At 42.6% G+C, this 14303-nt stretch overlaps 3 protein-coding genes across 3 annotated transcripts; 1 reads left to right on the top strand and 2 right to left on the bottom strand.

Moving 5' to 3' along the window:
• Positions 1 to 2296: 2296 nt before the first annotated feature.
• Positions 2297 to 6030, bottom strand: LOC107222570. Its single transcript, XM_046731801.1, has 4 exons — positions 5857 to 6030; positions 5012 to 5061; positions 4007 to 4188; positions 2297 to 3256 (listed from the first exon to the last, which is right to left on the bottom strand). The coding sequence occupies exons 1-4, from the start codon at positions 5869 to 5871 to the stop codon at positions 2490 to 2492; spliced, it is 1014 nt and encodes a 337-aa protein (XP_046587757.1). The 5' UTR covers positions 5872 to 6030; the 3' UTR covers positions 2297 to 2489.
• Positions 6031 to 9882: 3852 nt separating this feature from the next.
• Positions 9883 to 11285, top strand: LOC107222586 (keratin, type II cytoskeletal 2 epidermal). Its single transcript, XM_015662005.2, has 3 exons — positions 9883 to 10013; positions 10102 to 10169; positions 10407 to 11285. The coding sequence occupies exons 1-3, from the start codon at positions 9996 to 9998 to the stop codon at positions 10726 to 10728; spliced, it is 408 nt and encodes a 135-aa protein (XP_015517491.1). The 5' UTR covers positions 9883 to 9995; the 3' UTR covers positions 10729 to 11285.
• Positions 11286 to 11289: 4 nt separating this feature from the next.
• Positions 11290 to 13407, bottom strand: LOC124292948. Its single transcript, XM_046731802.1, has 3 exons — positions 13330 to 13407; positions 13149 to 13219; positions 11290 to 12452 (listed from the first exon to the last, which is right to left on the bottom strand). The coding sequence occupies exons 1-3, from the start codon at positions 13330 to 13332 to the stop codon at positions 11831 to 11833; spliced, it is 696 nt and encodes a 231-aa protein (XP_046587758.1). The 5' UTR covers positions 13333 to 13407; the 3' UTR covers positions 11290 to 11830.
• Positions 13408 to 14303: the final 896 nt, after the last annotated feature.

Raw genomic sequence — 14303 nt, 5'->3', positions numbered from 1 at the left:
TTTTGATTCACTGAAACAGGGAAAAATATTCAAAAAGTTCCATCGCGTCAAGTTTTTTCTTCAACCCGTGTTTGTAGTTTCATTTAGAGTGAAACTCCCATTTCACTCGAAATCTGGTATCCTATTCTTGATTCGCAAAATCCTATGCAAAGGCGACTTCTTACTTCCATTTAATATGTATTAGAGCGAGGCTCGAGAATAAATACAAACAGGGAAACAAAAAATGAAAAGCGGAAGCGTATCCGGAGGTGTATCAAAGAGAAGAAGAAAAAGTTTCGTAGGCAAAAAGAACGAACACGGAATGTCAAATACATTTCGTAAAGAAATCGTTTGTTTAATATAAGAAATATTGTTTAGCTCATTGTAACAAAATGGTGGTTTTTTCATTACTGTTATGCTTTTTTTATACAAAAAACTTGTTTTTGCAAAAATACCGTACGTGATGGAGGGAGATGGAAGTTATTTTTGAACTCAGCGCACTCGAGAACATAATATTTACCAAAAACATCCCATGCAGGTGAAAAAAAAATTTCTGCAGACCTGAATTATTATATGACGATAAATCGTTCGATACGTATTCATGAGAAGAAAAAATATATGCATGATTTCACATTCCGCTCTCTTTATCTTGAATGAAATGCAGTGCGCGGCGGTCTTGATACACTTGGTAATATTACGTAGCTGGAATTACTGGAGTAACCGAAGCAAAAAGTCACGGTCAAAGTCACGGTAGAGTATTTTTACTTCCTACTGAAAATCGAACGGGCAAAATAAAGGTCCGAAATTTATAGCCCAAAAATTTTGAAAAGACCTGTCACTTTCTTTCTTCCGCCAAACTTTGCATTTGTTGCGAATTTACACACAGCTGGAAAGTTTCCAGCCCGTAATTAAGAATTCGCGTTCTCTATCTTACGATCAGTTTTAATTTTTCAAATCGTTTCGACAAATTTATAAGAAAGTGGCAAATTAATGTTTACCATCATCTCCTGGCTTAATTGCCAGCCTAAGCGGCTGCAGGATATTTAAATAAAACCCAAATGCCCTCTGTGAATTATACGATTATGCTTATTAGTTTATTTTCATTTCACGCGAGAGAGATTTGGTCGGATTTCACATTTTACCATCCTGTCTTACGTATTTCTCCTCCGCGGAACAACGTGCAACCAAAACGTGGACAGGGTCACAAGTGTCAACTTCACTCCTTACGCTCGATGACTCCGGCCATTAAATGTCAGAGACAACAAACTGCCGCGGCATTAATTAGTTTGTCAATCGTTGGAATAGACTTTTGAAAACCAGTCGGGTATCGTTAGTCGAAAGTGTTGACCGATTCACCAGCTCGTATTTAATCGATCGACACTAATCGTTTTTACCACACGAAAGTCAAGTTCTCTATGTCTTCCGGTTATCTCGTGCATGTATCTAGACTTATGCGGTGTTATTAAATCTTGTGGCGAGATTTCACGCATGTATTTTATTCAGCTATGTAAAAATTTTTGTCAAGTTTTTTTTTTATCATTACGATGAGGAGAGTTTTATAGTGGGAATGAAAATTTAGTCCAGTGGTCTGAAAATCGACGTCCGAACTTGGGACTGGAGTAACTTTGAGTTCTCTGGTAATAACGGCTGTTGTGCAACGAAAGTGAAGAATAAGAATTTTATTGGTCTCGCCCGCATAAAAAGCGAACGAAGAAACAGATCCGATCGTATGAGACAACTCTGCATCGCGCCCAGGAAGAATGCCGGCAGCTTCCGCGATCGAGTGACGTGAGATCCATGATTCAAGATCGAGGAATCCCGGTGAACGGTGATTATCATTCGCCATCTCGATCCGCGAGGCCACCGGAGTGCAACTTACTTTCTAGACTTTCAAAGACTCGACTGGTCGACGGCTCCAAGTGAAAGTGTGTATGAAAGGGATGCGATTCACGTGACCGTGACATTCATTCGTAAAAGTATAAAAAATACAATATATAAGAGCTCGCCCGCTTCCGAGATTGTATCGATTCTCCGCGGATTCAAATTGCCGCCGGACGCCAGCTTCGCGATATGCGTCATCTGGTGGACAAAGATCGAACTAACGCAACGAGGCTGACAGCTGACCGTATTTTTTCGCATGTAGACGATAGAACAGGTACATTATTGATTTTGTTTAATTAATTTATGCGACACGAGTAATTTGAAAGTCCAAGAATTACGCTTTGTCTCGATTACAAATTAAAAAGTTAGGTTATGTGGTGATAAAACGGCGCCGACAACCGGGTTCTGACGTCATCAGAACATTACACAATAGAAAATTTCGCTGATAATTTAATCGTAAGATCGAATAGAAATGTATTATAATTACAACAAGTATCAGAAACACGTATAAATAAATTATATTAATGATGCTGCACCGTAAGGCAGTGATTAATAGGTACAATTGTTACGAAGACTTAAACGCTAAGGGATTTTTGTACGCGACAGGAACGTCAGTCTAAAATATTTCGCTACATCATCGCGACCCTGAAGCTCCGCTTCATCGGTTCCTCGACGGATTCCTCCTGAACTTGATAACCGCCGCTGGGATTGTTCGGGAGGCTTCCAGCCCAGGGATTGATCCCTTGAATATGCGGGAAGGTCAGGCCTGGGAAATTCGGTTGTTGATTATTCCATGCGAGACCATGAAAAGGCCAGCTCTTCGTGAAGGCCTCGACCTTCGCAATGTACTCCTTCATGTCGATGGTGTCCTGCAGGACGATGGGGGTGAGTTTGTGCTCCGTCATCCTAGCCGAGGGATGAACGCCGCCGGAAATTGGATGGGGCTGCTCGCTGAATTTCGGGTAGAAGAGCTGCTCGTTTGGGGGCGAAAGCGATCCTTGCTCCTCGAACATCTTGTACTCTTCTTGCTCTACTTGACGGGGCTCCTGATTCCGTCCTTCGTCGTTGGTCGGCGGAAAAACCCACCGATGCTCTTGCGGCGCGAGGTTTTGCTCCCGCCCCTCGAATCGCTGGTAACCTTCGTCCTCGAAGTTGAAACCCTGACCAGCAGAGTCCTGCAGTTGATTTTCGTTTCCCCCGGGGAATCCGGCGTAGTTTTCGATCGCCAGTTTCAACTCCTCTTGCGGGATGTAACCCTTCCCGAAGCTCACACCGTGGGAAATACCCTTGCCGTGTGGTATTATAACGTGATTCTGCACTTCTCGATCATGCTGTTGCTGCTGTGGCACCGCAAAGTTTTTTCCGAAATCTCCACCGCCGTGGGGAATTCCGTGAACTGATGAAAATAATGCAAGCCTTAGATTTTTTTATGACTTGTGATAACGTACCGGTACTTTAATTGCATTGCAAAGGATCCCGCAGAATCTTTATGGATTTTCAGTACGTTATAGTAAATGTTCTCCTGGTCAAAAGTTCTCGTGGGCACAAGTCCCAAAAATCAGTGGCCTTCGAGATACAGGCTTCGGAAGAGGGGTGTATGGATTTTTTGATATCTATGGATTACGCGATTTTTACGTATTACAAGGCTTCAAGGGGGACTTGAAATAAAATGTATCACTCGACAACTGTCCAGCCGATTCGCAGAGACTTCGCAGACGCGTGAAAAACAGGACAAGTCGATTATTGCAAGAGTCGAAGCGTCTCGTTCTTCAGGCGAAATCCGACGTTGCATCTCCTTCCGGTAAAGCAGCGAGTTCGTGGATGAAATCGATCACAGCTTCCTGCCTCTCTTTGGGAATCGACCGTGCAGTTTTTTGAGTGATTTCTTTGATTTCAAGCCCCCTTGAAACTTCGTAATCCATGGAAAATCACGACATCCATAGATATCAAAAAATCTGGAAACTACTGATTTTTCGAACTAGTGCCCATGAAAACTTTTGACCGGAAGGATATGCACTATAACGCACTGAAAATTCAGCAAATTCGGCCGGAAGCCAATTTCCATAAGGATTCTGCGGGGTTCTTTTTGTCGAAAACTGTTATTGAGAGAAAATCGTTTGAAAATACGGCGGTATTTAACATTTACACAAATTCTGTCGAATGGCCTGCTTTCCTCCTGGGAAAAACGGACGATCGCTGTTGCCTGAATTTCCGGCGTAATGACCGACGAAGAAGGGTCGTTTCGGTACGCGGATCTTGTAGAAGGGCGCCGCATTGTTAGGAAAGCTTCGACGTATGTAGCGCGGAACTACGAAGACGACTTTTTCCCTGTAACAGAAGCGACAATTAATGAACACGTAGAGCGAGGGAATGAATGAACAAACAGGCGAGGAAACGGAAGCGGCCTTCTTGCGCCAAATACTCGCTGGTATTTGTTTGACTACCCCGCAGGATCGTGACACAGTTGGCGAACCTCTCGTCTGGAACGGGAAATAATTATTGGCAGACAAAAAAAGCGACCGACTCGCGTACGCCGGAGGAGAGTGAAAGGAGAAAGGCTCGAACGCAAGCGGAGGGGATCCAGCAAAGAAGGTAATTGAACCTGTTTCAGGAGACGAAATAAGTGCTCGGCCTTGAAATGCGATCGAAATTTTCTGATCGTGCCAGATTTCGTCGATCAGGAAGGTTGAAAATATGTTCAAACGTCCGACGATAACGACGCTGAAGCTGGCAACCGGAATTAGCAGCTAAACGTTCTAATGTTCATTCGAATTATAAGGCGGTGATGTCCGAAAATCGATATTTTGTGAAATGTCTTGAAGCCTCGATACTTTCGTAGAATCATGAGGATAAAACTGGACTGTATTTTTTTCTATTTTCAAAAAGTAACACTTTTGGCTGTTGACTCTGACGATAAACGTGGATTCGCCAACGTTTAGGATTAGGCAAAAGCTGTAAGCCGAGCAACGGCAAAAGCTTTTGGTTCTTTAGTTACGCCTGTAGTTTTACGGTGTTGGGATCTCACGATAGTCTAGTTATTTTTTCAGAAAAGTACAAACGTTGTTTCATTTCTGTAAACTCGACTTCGACGATTTGTTACACCAGACACTAATACGTAGCATCGAATCTTTCGACTTGATATTCTACTTACGTGTCAGCGAGCGTCGGTCCGCATACTCCGAGTCCCAGTGTTACGATTACCTGAAGAAGTTGTACAAGGAGGATGAGTCGCGAAATTGTTTGTTGAATAAAGGGAGAGGGTACTATGTTTGGGAATTTTTTTTTCAAGAAAATGAATAATCCGTTGAGCAACTTGAGTTTCAGGACTTTATTATTTATAGTTTCAAGAACATTTTAGAATTTTTTCATTGAAATTATTAACAAAATTGCGGCGTGGCGCATATAAGTAGCGAACGATTCCGAAATCGAGGACTTTTGCGATGGCGCATCTTCTGACAACATTGTCCAACTTGTAATCGATCGGAAAAAAAATGTTTGCGTTAGAAGCACCTTTTCGTGTTTGAGGTCATAGCCCAGTTGTTCGAAAGAAATGTTTTTTCTAATACATACAATTATGAATAAAAAATTTCATTTTTTAGCCAAAAAATTGTAAAAAAAAATTGTACAAAAAAATGCTGGGATTAAAATTAAAAAATCTAGCCACGAGCTGAAATTGATACGCAGTTTTTGAAGATTGTGTCAAAATTTCAAATTTAGCGGTTAAAAATTGACCGAGAAATCTGCGCTACCGGATTTGAAACGTGGTCGTTCGCTACTTATATACGCCATGTCGCCGTTCAAACTATAAATAATAAAGCTCTCAAGCTCAAATTGCTTTAAGTATTTTCATTAAAAAGAAAAACCTCCTAAAAGTAGGTATGACTTTAGCTGTACTCCCGCATTAATGAACTACTCTTACAGATTCTTCTTGATTCTAATACTGAATTCAATTTTGCTTTTACTCCTCTACTAAAAAAGTGAAAAGTGAAAACTTACCACCATCAGTCGCATCTTGTAGCAAGGGTGGAAAATGAAAAAAATGTGGAAACCACCTCTGAACCGGTCGCGTTGTTGAATCAAAAGTCGAAATTGCGCGGAGGATCGCTGCAGGTCCGGAGGCTTAAGGTTCACGGTTGAAAAGCGAGTGTCGTCGCGAGGCCAGCGTGATCCAGATATATCGGGAGGTCTTTATACTCGCCTATTTTCTTTTGTAAGGTATCTGCATGTGTGCGGGTACTACTAGGCGATAAAAAGAGAACGAAGAGCGGCGAAGCGAGCGAAAGAACGAGCTTCAACTCGGAATCCCCGCTCCAGCTGAGACTCAATTTCTGAGCTGTTACGGCGACAAAAACCATCGGCATGGTGTGTACCAAGCTATAGGCACACGGGGTGGACCAGCAGCCGTGTTAAACCGCGGGCATTATCTTTCTTCTCCGACGCAGCTGCCGGCCGTGAACATCTCACGTCCGATGGAGAAAGGAGAATTTAGTGCTGGCCGTAAATTGAAACAATCTTATATCGCTTCAACGCCGAGAAGGTCAGGAGAATATTTGGTTTAAGTTTCACTCTTCACTTCATCACCTCACTCACAAGGTTCAGCCTTGATTTCGGTTTCCAAGGATATGAAAAAAGGGACCAATACCGAAAACGAAACCTTCCAGGTGGTCGAAGAATAACTAAATGGTGACGGTTTCGTTTGAGCATAACTTTTATGCGATTCTTCCATGATATACCGCTGGTTTTACACGAGGGGTCAATCAGTCGTGAAATCTGGAATACACTTATCCGGAAATCTTACGAATTCTCTTGAAATCTTTGAAATCTTCTGAAATCTTCTAAAATCTCTTGAAATCCTTTGAACTCTTTGCAACCTTTTGAAATCCCTTGAAATATTTTAAACTTCCGAAATCTTCTAAAATCTCTTGAAATCTTTTGAGACCTTTGTAATCTTGAAATTAGGTGTACATAAAATCGCTGAGTGATTTCGGTTTTTCGTAATTCCTTAAACTCGTACAGGGTATTATTAGTTATTACCTTATAAAAATTTATGAAATTTTATCATGTCCAACGAAACATACGAGTCAGTGAGACGTGCATATATTCATATATCTTTCTAATTTTGTTGTCAATAAAAAATTTCACTCGACGGTTTACAAATCGATGCAGATCGAAGGACCGCACACGTAAAACTGTTGGGTAATCGAAACTCTCCATGAATTTCTATTGAATACGAAATAAGCAGCAGCTGGAGCCTCTAATATTGACCGTGAATTGAGGAACCACTAATTCAATAAATATTTACTTGAACAATGCATGACTGAATTTGTACGCCAATATTTATTCACTGATAAATTGCGTTTGAATAGAGACGATAAATACAGTCGTTATAGTTTACGAGTCTGTTCACTGGAGTTATTGCTGAGACTTTCACCTTCGCGTTTTAAAGTCACGCGTAAAAAATGGCGATGCACGATGATACATAATAATGATGATAACGATCAAATTATGTACATTAAAATGCGATAGATGAAAAGAAATCCATAAATCGTACTTGTTAATGTTCCTCATGAAGCTATTAAGAAAGTAGTCATGGTATATGTGTAAAGTAAACAACACGCATAGCAATTTAATCTACAGTAATAAATCGCTGAAGTTTTTCCCTCTTCTCTGTCTGATACCATGTAATAAATCATATTTCATACAACGCTTCCGATTTTCACATTGAATACCTTAAGAGAAACAGATCGAGTGGTGTGAGATACAAAAGTAAGAATTAAAATGATGTTCGGATAATGAATAAAAATTGGAACAAAATTCGATACGGTTTGAGCCGAGGAAGCTGGAGACTATCAGTCTATGCATTTTTCTCCTTATTGATTTTTTTCCTGTCTACAGGAAGCCGATACGCCTAGTTCCATTCGCACGATCAGTTTCACATACATAGGGTAATCGAACATTAGGCAACGTCATATAGGCGCCAAATTCAAACACAAATAACGTAAACGTAATTATCCTCTTCAGGGGATGAAAAAAAACTTGATATTTTGTCCATTATTAGTGTTTGTATTATGATTTTTGCAACTTTTGATTGCACAAACTGGGCTTTTCAGCAAACAGAATATATGGAAATAAATGAGTAACCTATTTACGTGGAGCGATCAGTTGTCAGATACATGGGCGCCATGTTGCATATCTATGACGTCATTTTGCACACGCAGCCCATCACGACATTCGTCTCTTTATGAGCGATACAGAACCTCGTTGCAGGTTAATATTTTTATCTGAATAGGTGTGTGAAAAAGAAGGAAGAATTGGAGAGTGAAATAATAAGTTGGGATCAGGAAGACTCTAGCGCGAAATGATGGCCATTGTCAATTGTCGTAAAGTTTCTCCCCCGCAATAATTTTGGCACGAAATTTTTCACTCCGCAAAGTGAAACGGCCTTCCGCCGATAATATAATTGCATCTGAGAAAAGGCGCTAAATCTAATCTACTTCACTTTCTACCCGGCACTGCATTACGTCGAGCTAAAAGAGCAACGTTCGTCCTCCACTACGGCCGGTGTTTAGCACATTGTAGCAGGTAAAAGCGTAAATCGAGTTGAATACACAGGCATTAATTCCCCGGAGTGCGATTCGCGGAGCGAAGACAAGTACAGGATTTCCAGGCAAGAATGTTTCAATGGTTTTCACCCATTCGTTGCCACTGGAATGAAACGATCAAGACTGAATTTTCCCCACCTGTGGTTTCCCTCGGGAGCGAGAATCGCCGTGAAACCTTGTTGACACCCGGTACCCGTAGGATATGCGATCCACGTTGCGGTCGCTTCTGACTCGTGGTGATCCTTTAGGATTTCACCAACCGTACTCCTTCTAGGGGAAACCTCACGTGAAGGTATGTATGGGCGGAGAAAAAAAGACCCAGACCATTTTGTTTTATTTTCCTTCGGTTGTTTTGTCCCGAGAGGAGAGTACGCGATGACCGTGCTGACCAGAATCTATTTCCCTTTCCCTCCACGCAAGTATCTCGCCGTAACGGGCTGTCGAGCACTGTGTCTAGGTCGCCACAATGTTTCAGGGTTTCAGCATACGTTTCAAAAGGTTCAATGCTCCAGTTCCGGCTCTTTGGATAGATCGGTGTCTGGTCTCAATATCAACATCGCCACTCATTGTCGCGAGTTTCATTCTTCAATCGCTCTTGACCCAATGACACGTTAATCGTAATGCTCCTGGATTTTCAAACTCTACTCTAGCATCGAGTTCTTTGCGATCGAACACCTTCATCCAAGCTGGATCGGAAGTTTGCATCCAGCTTAAGGGGGGGGGAGGCGGTACATCTTGGACAGTCTAAAATCATACCTATTTTTAGGTGTTATTAATTTCAATGAAAAAATTCGAAAACGTTCTTCAAACTATCAATAATAAAGCTCTGAAACTGAAATTGTTCTGACGATTTCCATTTTTGTTTTTTTTTTTTAAAGTCCTAAAAATGTATGATTGTAGACTGCCAAAGCTGTACCCCGCCCTCCCTTAATGTAGACGCTTTCTGCGAGAATTGAAGTAATGGGACAGCGGATGTCCTTTGAGAAATCGCTGGAAGCGAAGAGGTAATTGCGGCATCCTGAGAAGGCGAAGTGACCAATTACCCTCGGGTGTCTAACGCGTCGACGTACTTCTGTCCTTTTATTTTCACCGTCGACTGTTACTCTGCTACCGAATTAGAGGGCATCTTGATCTTGAGCTAGGATTGGTCCGGGTAACAGGCGTGCTTTCATTAACATGCCCAACTAAAAATGAAGTTTGACGATGAAAGACGCGAAGGAAATAAAAAAGAAGAAAAAGATAGTGGAACAGATTCTCGTGCAGGCGGCGTGCGATCTCCGGCATATAAAACAAACATACCAACTTGCCGGCCAATCCCTGCCCACAAGTGCACTGTACAATTGCTCTTTTTTCATTCGGAACACCTTTCACACGAGGCTTTCATGCTGACTCTTCAGTCCTTTCATTTTTATAAATCTATCATATAAAAGGAGTCCGGTTGCCGGTGTGAAGCAGATCAAAACCGAGTGGACGAGAGCTCGCAATAGTAGAGCGGTTACATTTCCTGACCGGGTCTCAACGTCAGCTCGCAAGATGACACTCCGCGTGTCTGTAAGTGTCGGGAGCCTTTTTCGCCAATGAGGCACCGCCAACGATCTTCACTCTGTTCACTATATCTCAGTATTGTTTCATTTTCCAGTTGGTCATACTCGTCGCGTCGACACTCCTGAGCCTTGCAGCCGCCGGCGGAGGCGGACACGGTGGACAGTAAGTCCCAACCCACATTGACTCCAAGTTTCCTTTCACCTTTCATTTCCTAGTCAAATATATATTTCGGCTGATACCAGAGACGCGCACGATGTCTGGTCTCTCTGCTAAGCCGAACGGTTTTTTTCCCTTCCATCAATGACCTCCATAAGAATACCCCAAGCAGACAAAGTGAAGCAAACTTATTTCTTCGAGGATTGTACGCGCCGTTGATGACCGAGAATTTTTCTATTTCAGTGATCACGTGGTTATTCACGTCCCGTATAAAATCAAGACCATTCATCATACGCACACGATAACGAAACACATCCACCACGGGGGCGGCGGCGGCGGTGGAGACAAGTACGAGGTCCTCGGATACACCGTCGGTCACCCGATCGACCTTGGGGGTCACGGAGGCGGTGGTGGCGGCCACGACTTCGGGGGTGGTGGCCATGACTTCGGGGGTGGATTCGGAGGTGGCAGTTTTGGCGGAGGTCATGACTTCGGCGGAGGCGGCGGCGGTCACGACTTTGGCGGTGGCTGGGGTGGCCAAGAAGAATACGGCGGCGGCCATTAGCCGATCGTCGTTGTTTTACGTCGTCGCGCTGCAAGTTTACCTTATCCTAGAGTACATAGAGAAGGTTCTCCATTACAACGCAGTAACCGTCAACCCTCCAGGAACTGATCCGTCGCCCCGAGAGAAGACCTCTCCAATCATTTTCTTCCCCGATATGATGTCGTTCAGGGTAGATTGCTCTACGCTTTCGGATACATCTACAGTCTGAACTACTATTAACACATCTATAACACTACATTCACCCGCACAACGTAGGTACGTTACACATGTACGATCATGGTGTCCAATGGTCCTGGAAATGTCCTTGAATTTTTCTTGTGTCCTGGAAATATTTTACTTTCAATGTTGCGGAATTTGTTACGGATTTTTTACTGGACAACATGATAATGTAAATACCATGCCTTACTTTGGTCGTAGATTTTAAGGTACCTGAATATCAAGATTAGCCACTATTTCATCAATAGCTGTATAGGTCATGTTAAGTTTAATCATATTTGTTACCTGTAAATACTTTGTTATTTGTTGTTTTATAATTTTAATAAAAAAATTTTATCGAGCCACTCGTGGTACATTTGATGTAAACCAATCGTTCCTGCCGATTTCCACATATACATATACATATACAATGCCAGTTGATAGTGCGCAATTCTTTAGAAAGTATGAGTAAAAAGTCAAATATTAAAAAATTAAAAAAAAAAAAGAGTGTAATTGGAGTACAGTTCCGATCAGTGTTACCAATTTATTTACAGTTTTACGATCACTTCGCAGTGACTCTCATAAACATTTACGGATCGGTAGTTCCGCAAGTTGGTATAATAGAAAGGTAATATAAAAAATGTATGTTAGGTATAAAAGAAGTACGAAACTAATTTGTCGTTAGCCTAGTTAAATAGTGTAACATAAAAAAATAAAATAAAGCAACACGCTACTCTAGTATCATTATTTGTAGGTACGGAGAAACTTTGTGATTCGAGTTGATCTTGACGTTGAATCAATCACCGCCTGCGTCTCTTTTCTTTTGACATTAATCACTCCCGTCCTCCACTTTCGCTTGTCGAAGTAGTTCGAACGCCATTTTTCTTTATCATGAGACCACGACGGCCTAAACGTAGCCGTCGCTGTGTTCACCGGCAGCGTCGGCATCCTCTGACTCCTCGAAGATCTTGTACCCGTCGTTGTGTCCGCTCTGCGCGACGTCGTCGCCCTCCTCGAACTGGTTGTCGTAGAAGTTCTTCAGCTCCTCCGAGAGCACGTGGCCTGTCTGAGTGTGCAAGCCCTTCCGGTATCCTTCCTCGTAGTCGTCCCTGTAGGGCCTTACCTCGTTGTGCGGGGCCTCTTCGACGCTTCCAAACTCCCCAAGGCCAGGGTGCATCCCGTATTGCGGTGGGTACGAGTAGCCGACGACTCCGCCGTTCTGCATTCCCGGCGTCTCTTCCCGGGGCGGGACTGGATGTCCGTGGAATTCTTCCACCTGTGGACCCGACGGGTAACCGTAGCCTTGGTCCGGCGTTTCGACGTGCTGCTGGTGCCCCTTGCCACCTCCGTGAACGTCGTACGAACTCCAGGAATTCCAATCCTCGTGGTGACCCGACTCGTGGTGGTGTGTTTCCTTCTTCTTTGGGACCATCTTTTTCTTTCCACCGCCGTGGTGCACGTGGACGAATACCGTCTTCGTGTGAATGTGGTGCTTGATGATGTCCGGTACGTGGATTTTGAAGTGCACGCTGAATGGGGAAAATTTTTACTATGTTTTACACTGTTAGTGAACTACTGTTCAATTACACAGGTCTGCAACCAAAAAATTGCGCAGGTTTTTTATGCTGTTTCTTATAGATTTTCACTCACTGCAACAGGGAAGAATATTCAAAAAGTTCCATCACGTTTGGTGTTTTCTTCCACCCGTGTTTGTAGTTTCATTTAGAGCGAAACTCCCGTTTCACTCGAAATCTGGTATCCTATTCTTGATTCGAAAAATCCTATGCAAAAGCGATTTCTTACTTCCATTTAATATGTATTAGAGCGAGACTCGAGAATAAATACAAACAGGGAAACAAAAAATGAAAAGCGGCAGCGTATTCGGAGGTGTATCAAAGAGAAGAAGAAAAGGTTTCGTAGGCTAAAAGAATGAACACGGAATGTCAAATACATTTCGTAAAGAAATCGTTTGTTTAATTTTAAAAGCAACATTATTCAGTTCGTTGTAATGAAATGGCGGTGTTTTTCATTATTGTTATGGTGTTTTTTATGCAAACACCTTGTATTTTGCAAGAATACTGTACGTGTTGGAGGGAAATGGAAGTCATTTTTGGATTCAGTACACTCAAGAACTTAATATTGACCAAAAACATCCCATGCAGCTAAAAAAAAAAATAATATTTTTTTTGGCAGACCTGTGTTATTACCGCTCGTCGAATACCTACTGGTGCTTTCCACCGCCTCCGCCAGCCAGGACTTGGCTCAGTACTGTCAGGAACACGAGCTCCGTTATCTTCTGTGATTAAATAGAGTAACGAGTGCGGTGATCATTTTGATACTGGGTAGGTATACTTAAGTTGACTAAGACTTATGGTCATGTCGCTTAAAATGCAGGCCTTACGTTACCATGTTAGTTGGACTTCCGTTGAGGAGCAGAAGAATCGAGGAAGTTGGTGAAGCTTGGATATGCGCAGGTTGCAACGACCGAGATCAGTTTGAGAAGGATGTTGTTATTCGTCTCGTTTATAAGCCGTATTTTTTAAACGCCTCTTAAACTTTTTGCCCCGCCTTTGTTCCAGGATATAAACGATGAGAAGTCATGCCGAACGCTTTCGCCGTGGCATCTCTGGTCTTTCGATTGATCGGTCGTCACCGTTCTGATAGGCGTGAAACTTGTCCTTAGCCTTAGAAACTGAGACCCCGACAAGTAAAAACTATAAATCTATCCAAACAATGCGTTTGCGGTTATCAAATCACACCGGAAAGCATGCGATTCAAGTTGGCTTGCAAAAGTTTGCCGTCGGGTAAAAAATTGACGAGCACGAACGACACTTCAGTTTTCCCCGAGTGTAATAAAATTCATCTAGGTAAAAGAGAAACTGATTTAATTAAGGTCATCAACTTATCAATAACGGGACGGCCAACAACAATGCTGAGCGACGTTGCATTCGAGCGTCAATCACTACTGAACTAATAACAAGTGAAAGCTTTGGATTATCAATACTTTTACAAGAGAGACCGCAATCTAAGCCATTTTCTTTGTGATAACAGTTCCTGGTTTATCTTAAACCCCACCATCTTTCCTTTGCATTTCATTCTGTATCCCAGGTTCGTAAGGGCCACCAAGCAAACGACACCATTTAATGTTATGACTAGATTTCGAGCGCTGATCGTGAGATAGGTACGGAAGTAATCCCGGATCAATGTCCTGAAACGACCGTAACCGAAAAAGTCACTGACCCTAAACCTGATGGGAGGTTCTTCCGCATGACAATTAGTAGCCCTCTCAGCTTCTGGCCCCCCGTTTTACAGCGTATCGCAAACAATGTGAATTTTCCACCATGGAGACAAACCGAGATCATTACCATTGGCTTTGTTCC

Source organism: Neodiprion lecontei, chromosome 2 (assembly GCF_021901455.1).
Source record: "Neodiprion lecontei isolate iyNeoLeco1 chromosome 2, iyNeoLeco1.1, whole genome shotgun sequence".
Taxonomy (NCBI): Eukaryota; Metazoa; Arthropoda; class Insecta; order Hymenoptera; family Diprionidae; genus Neodiprion; species Neodiprion lecontei.
The sequence above is the reverse complement of the archived record's forward strand: the minus strand, read 5'-3'. Positions and strand labels throughout refer to the sequence as shown.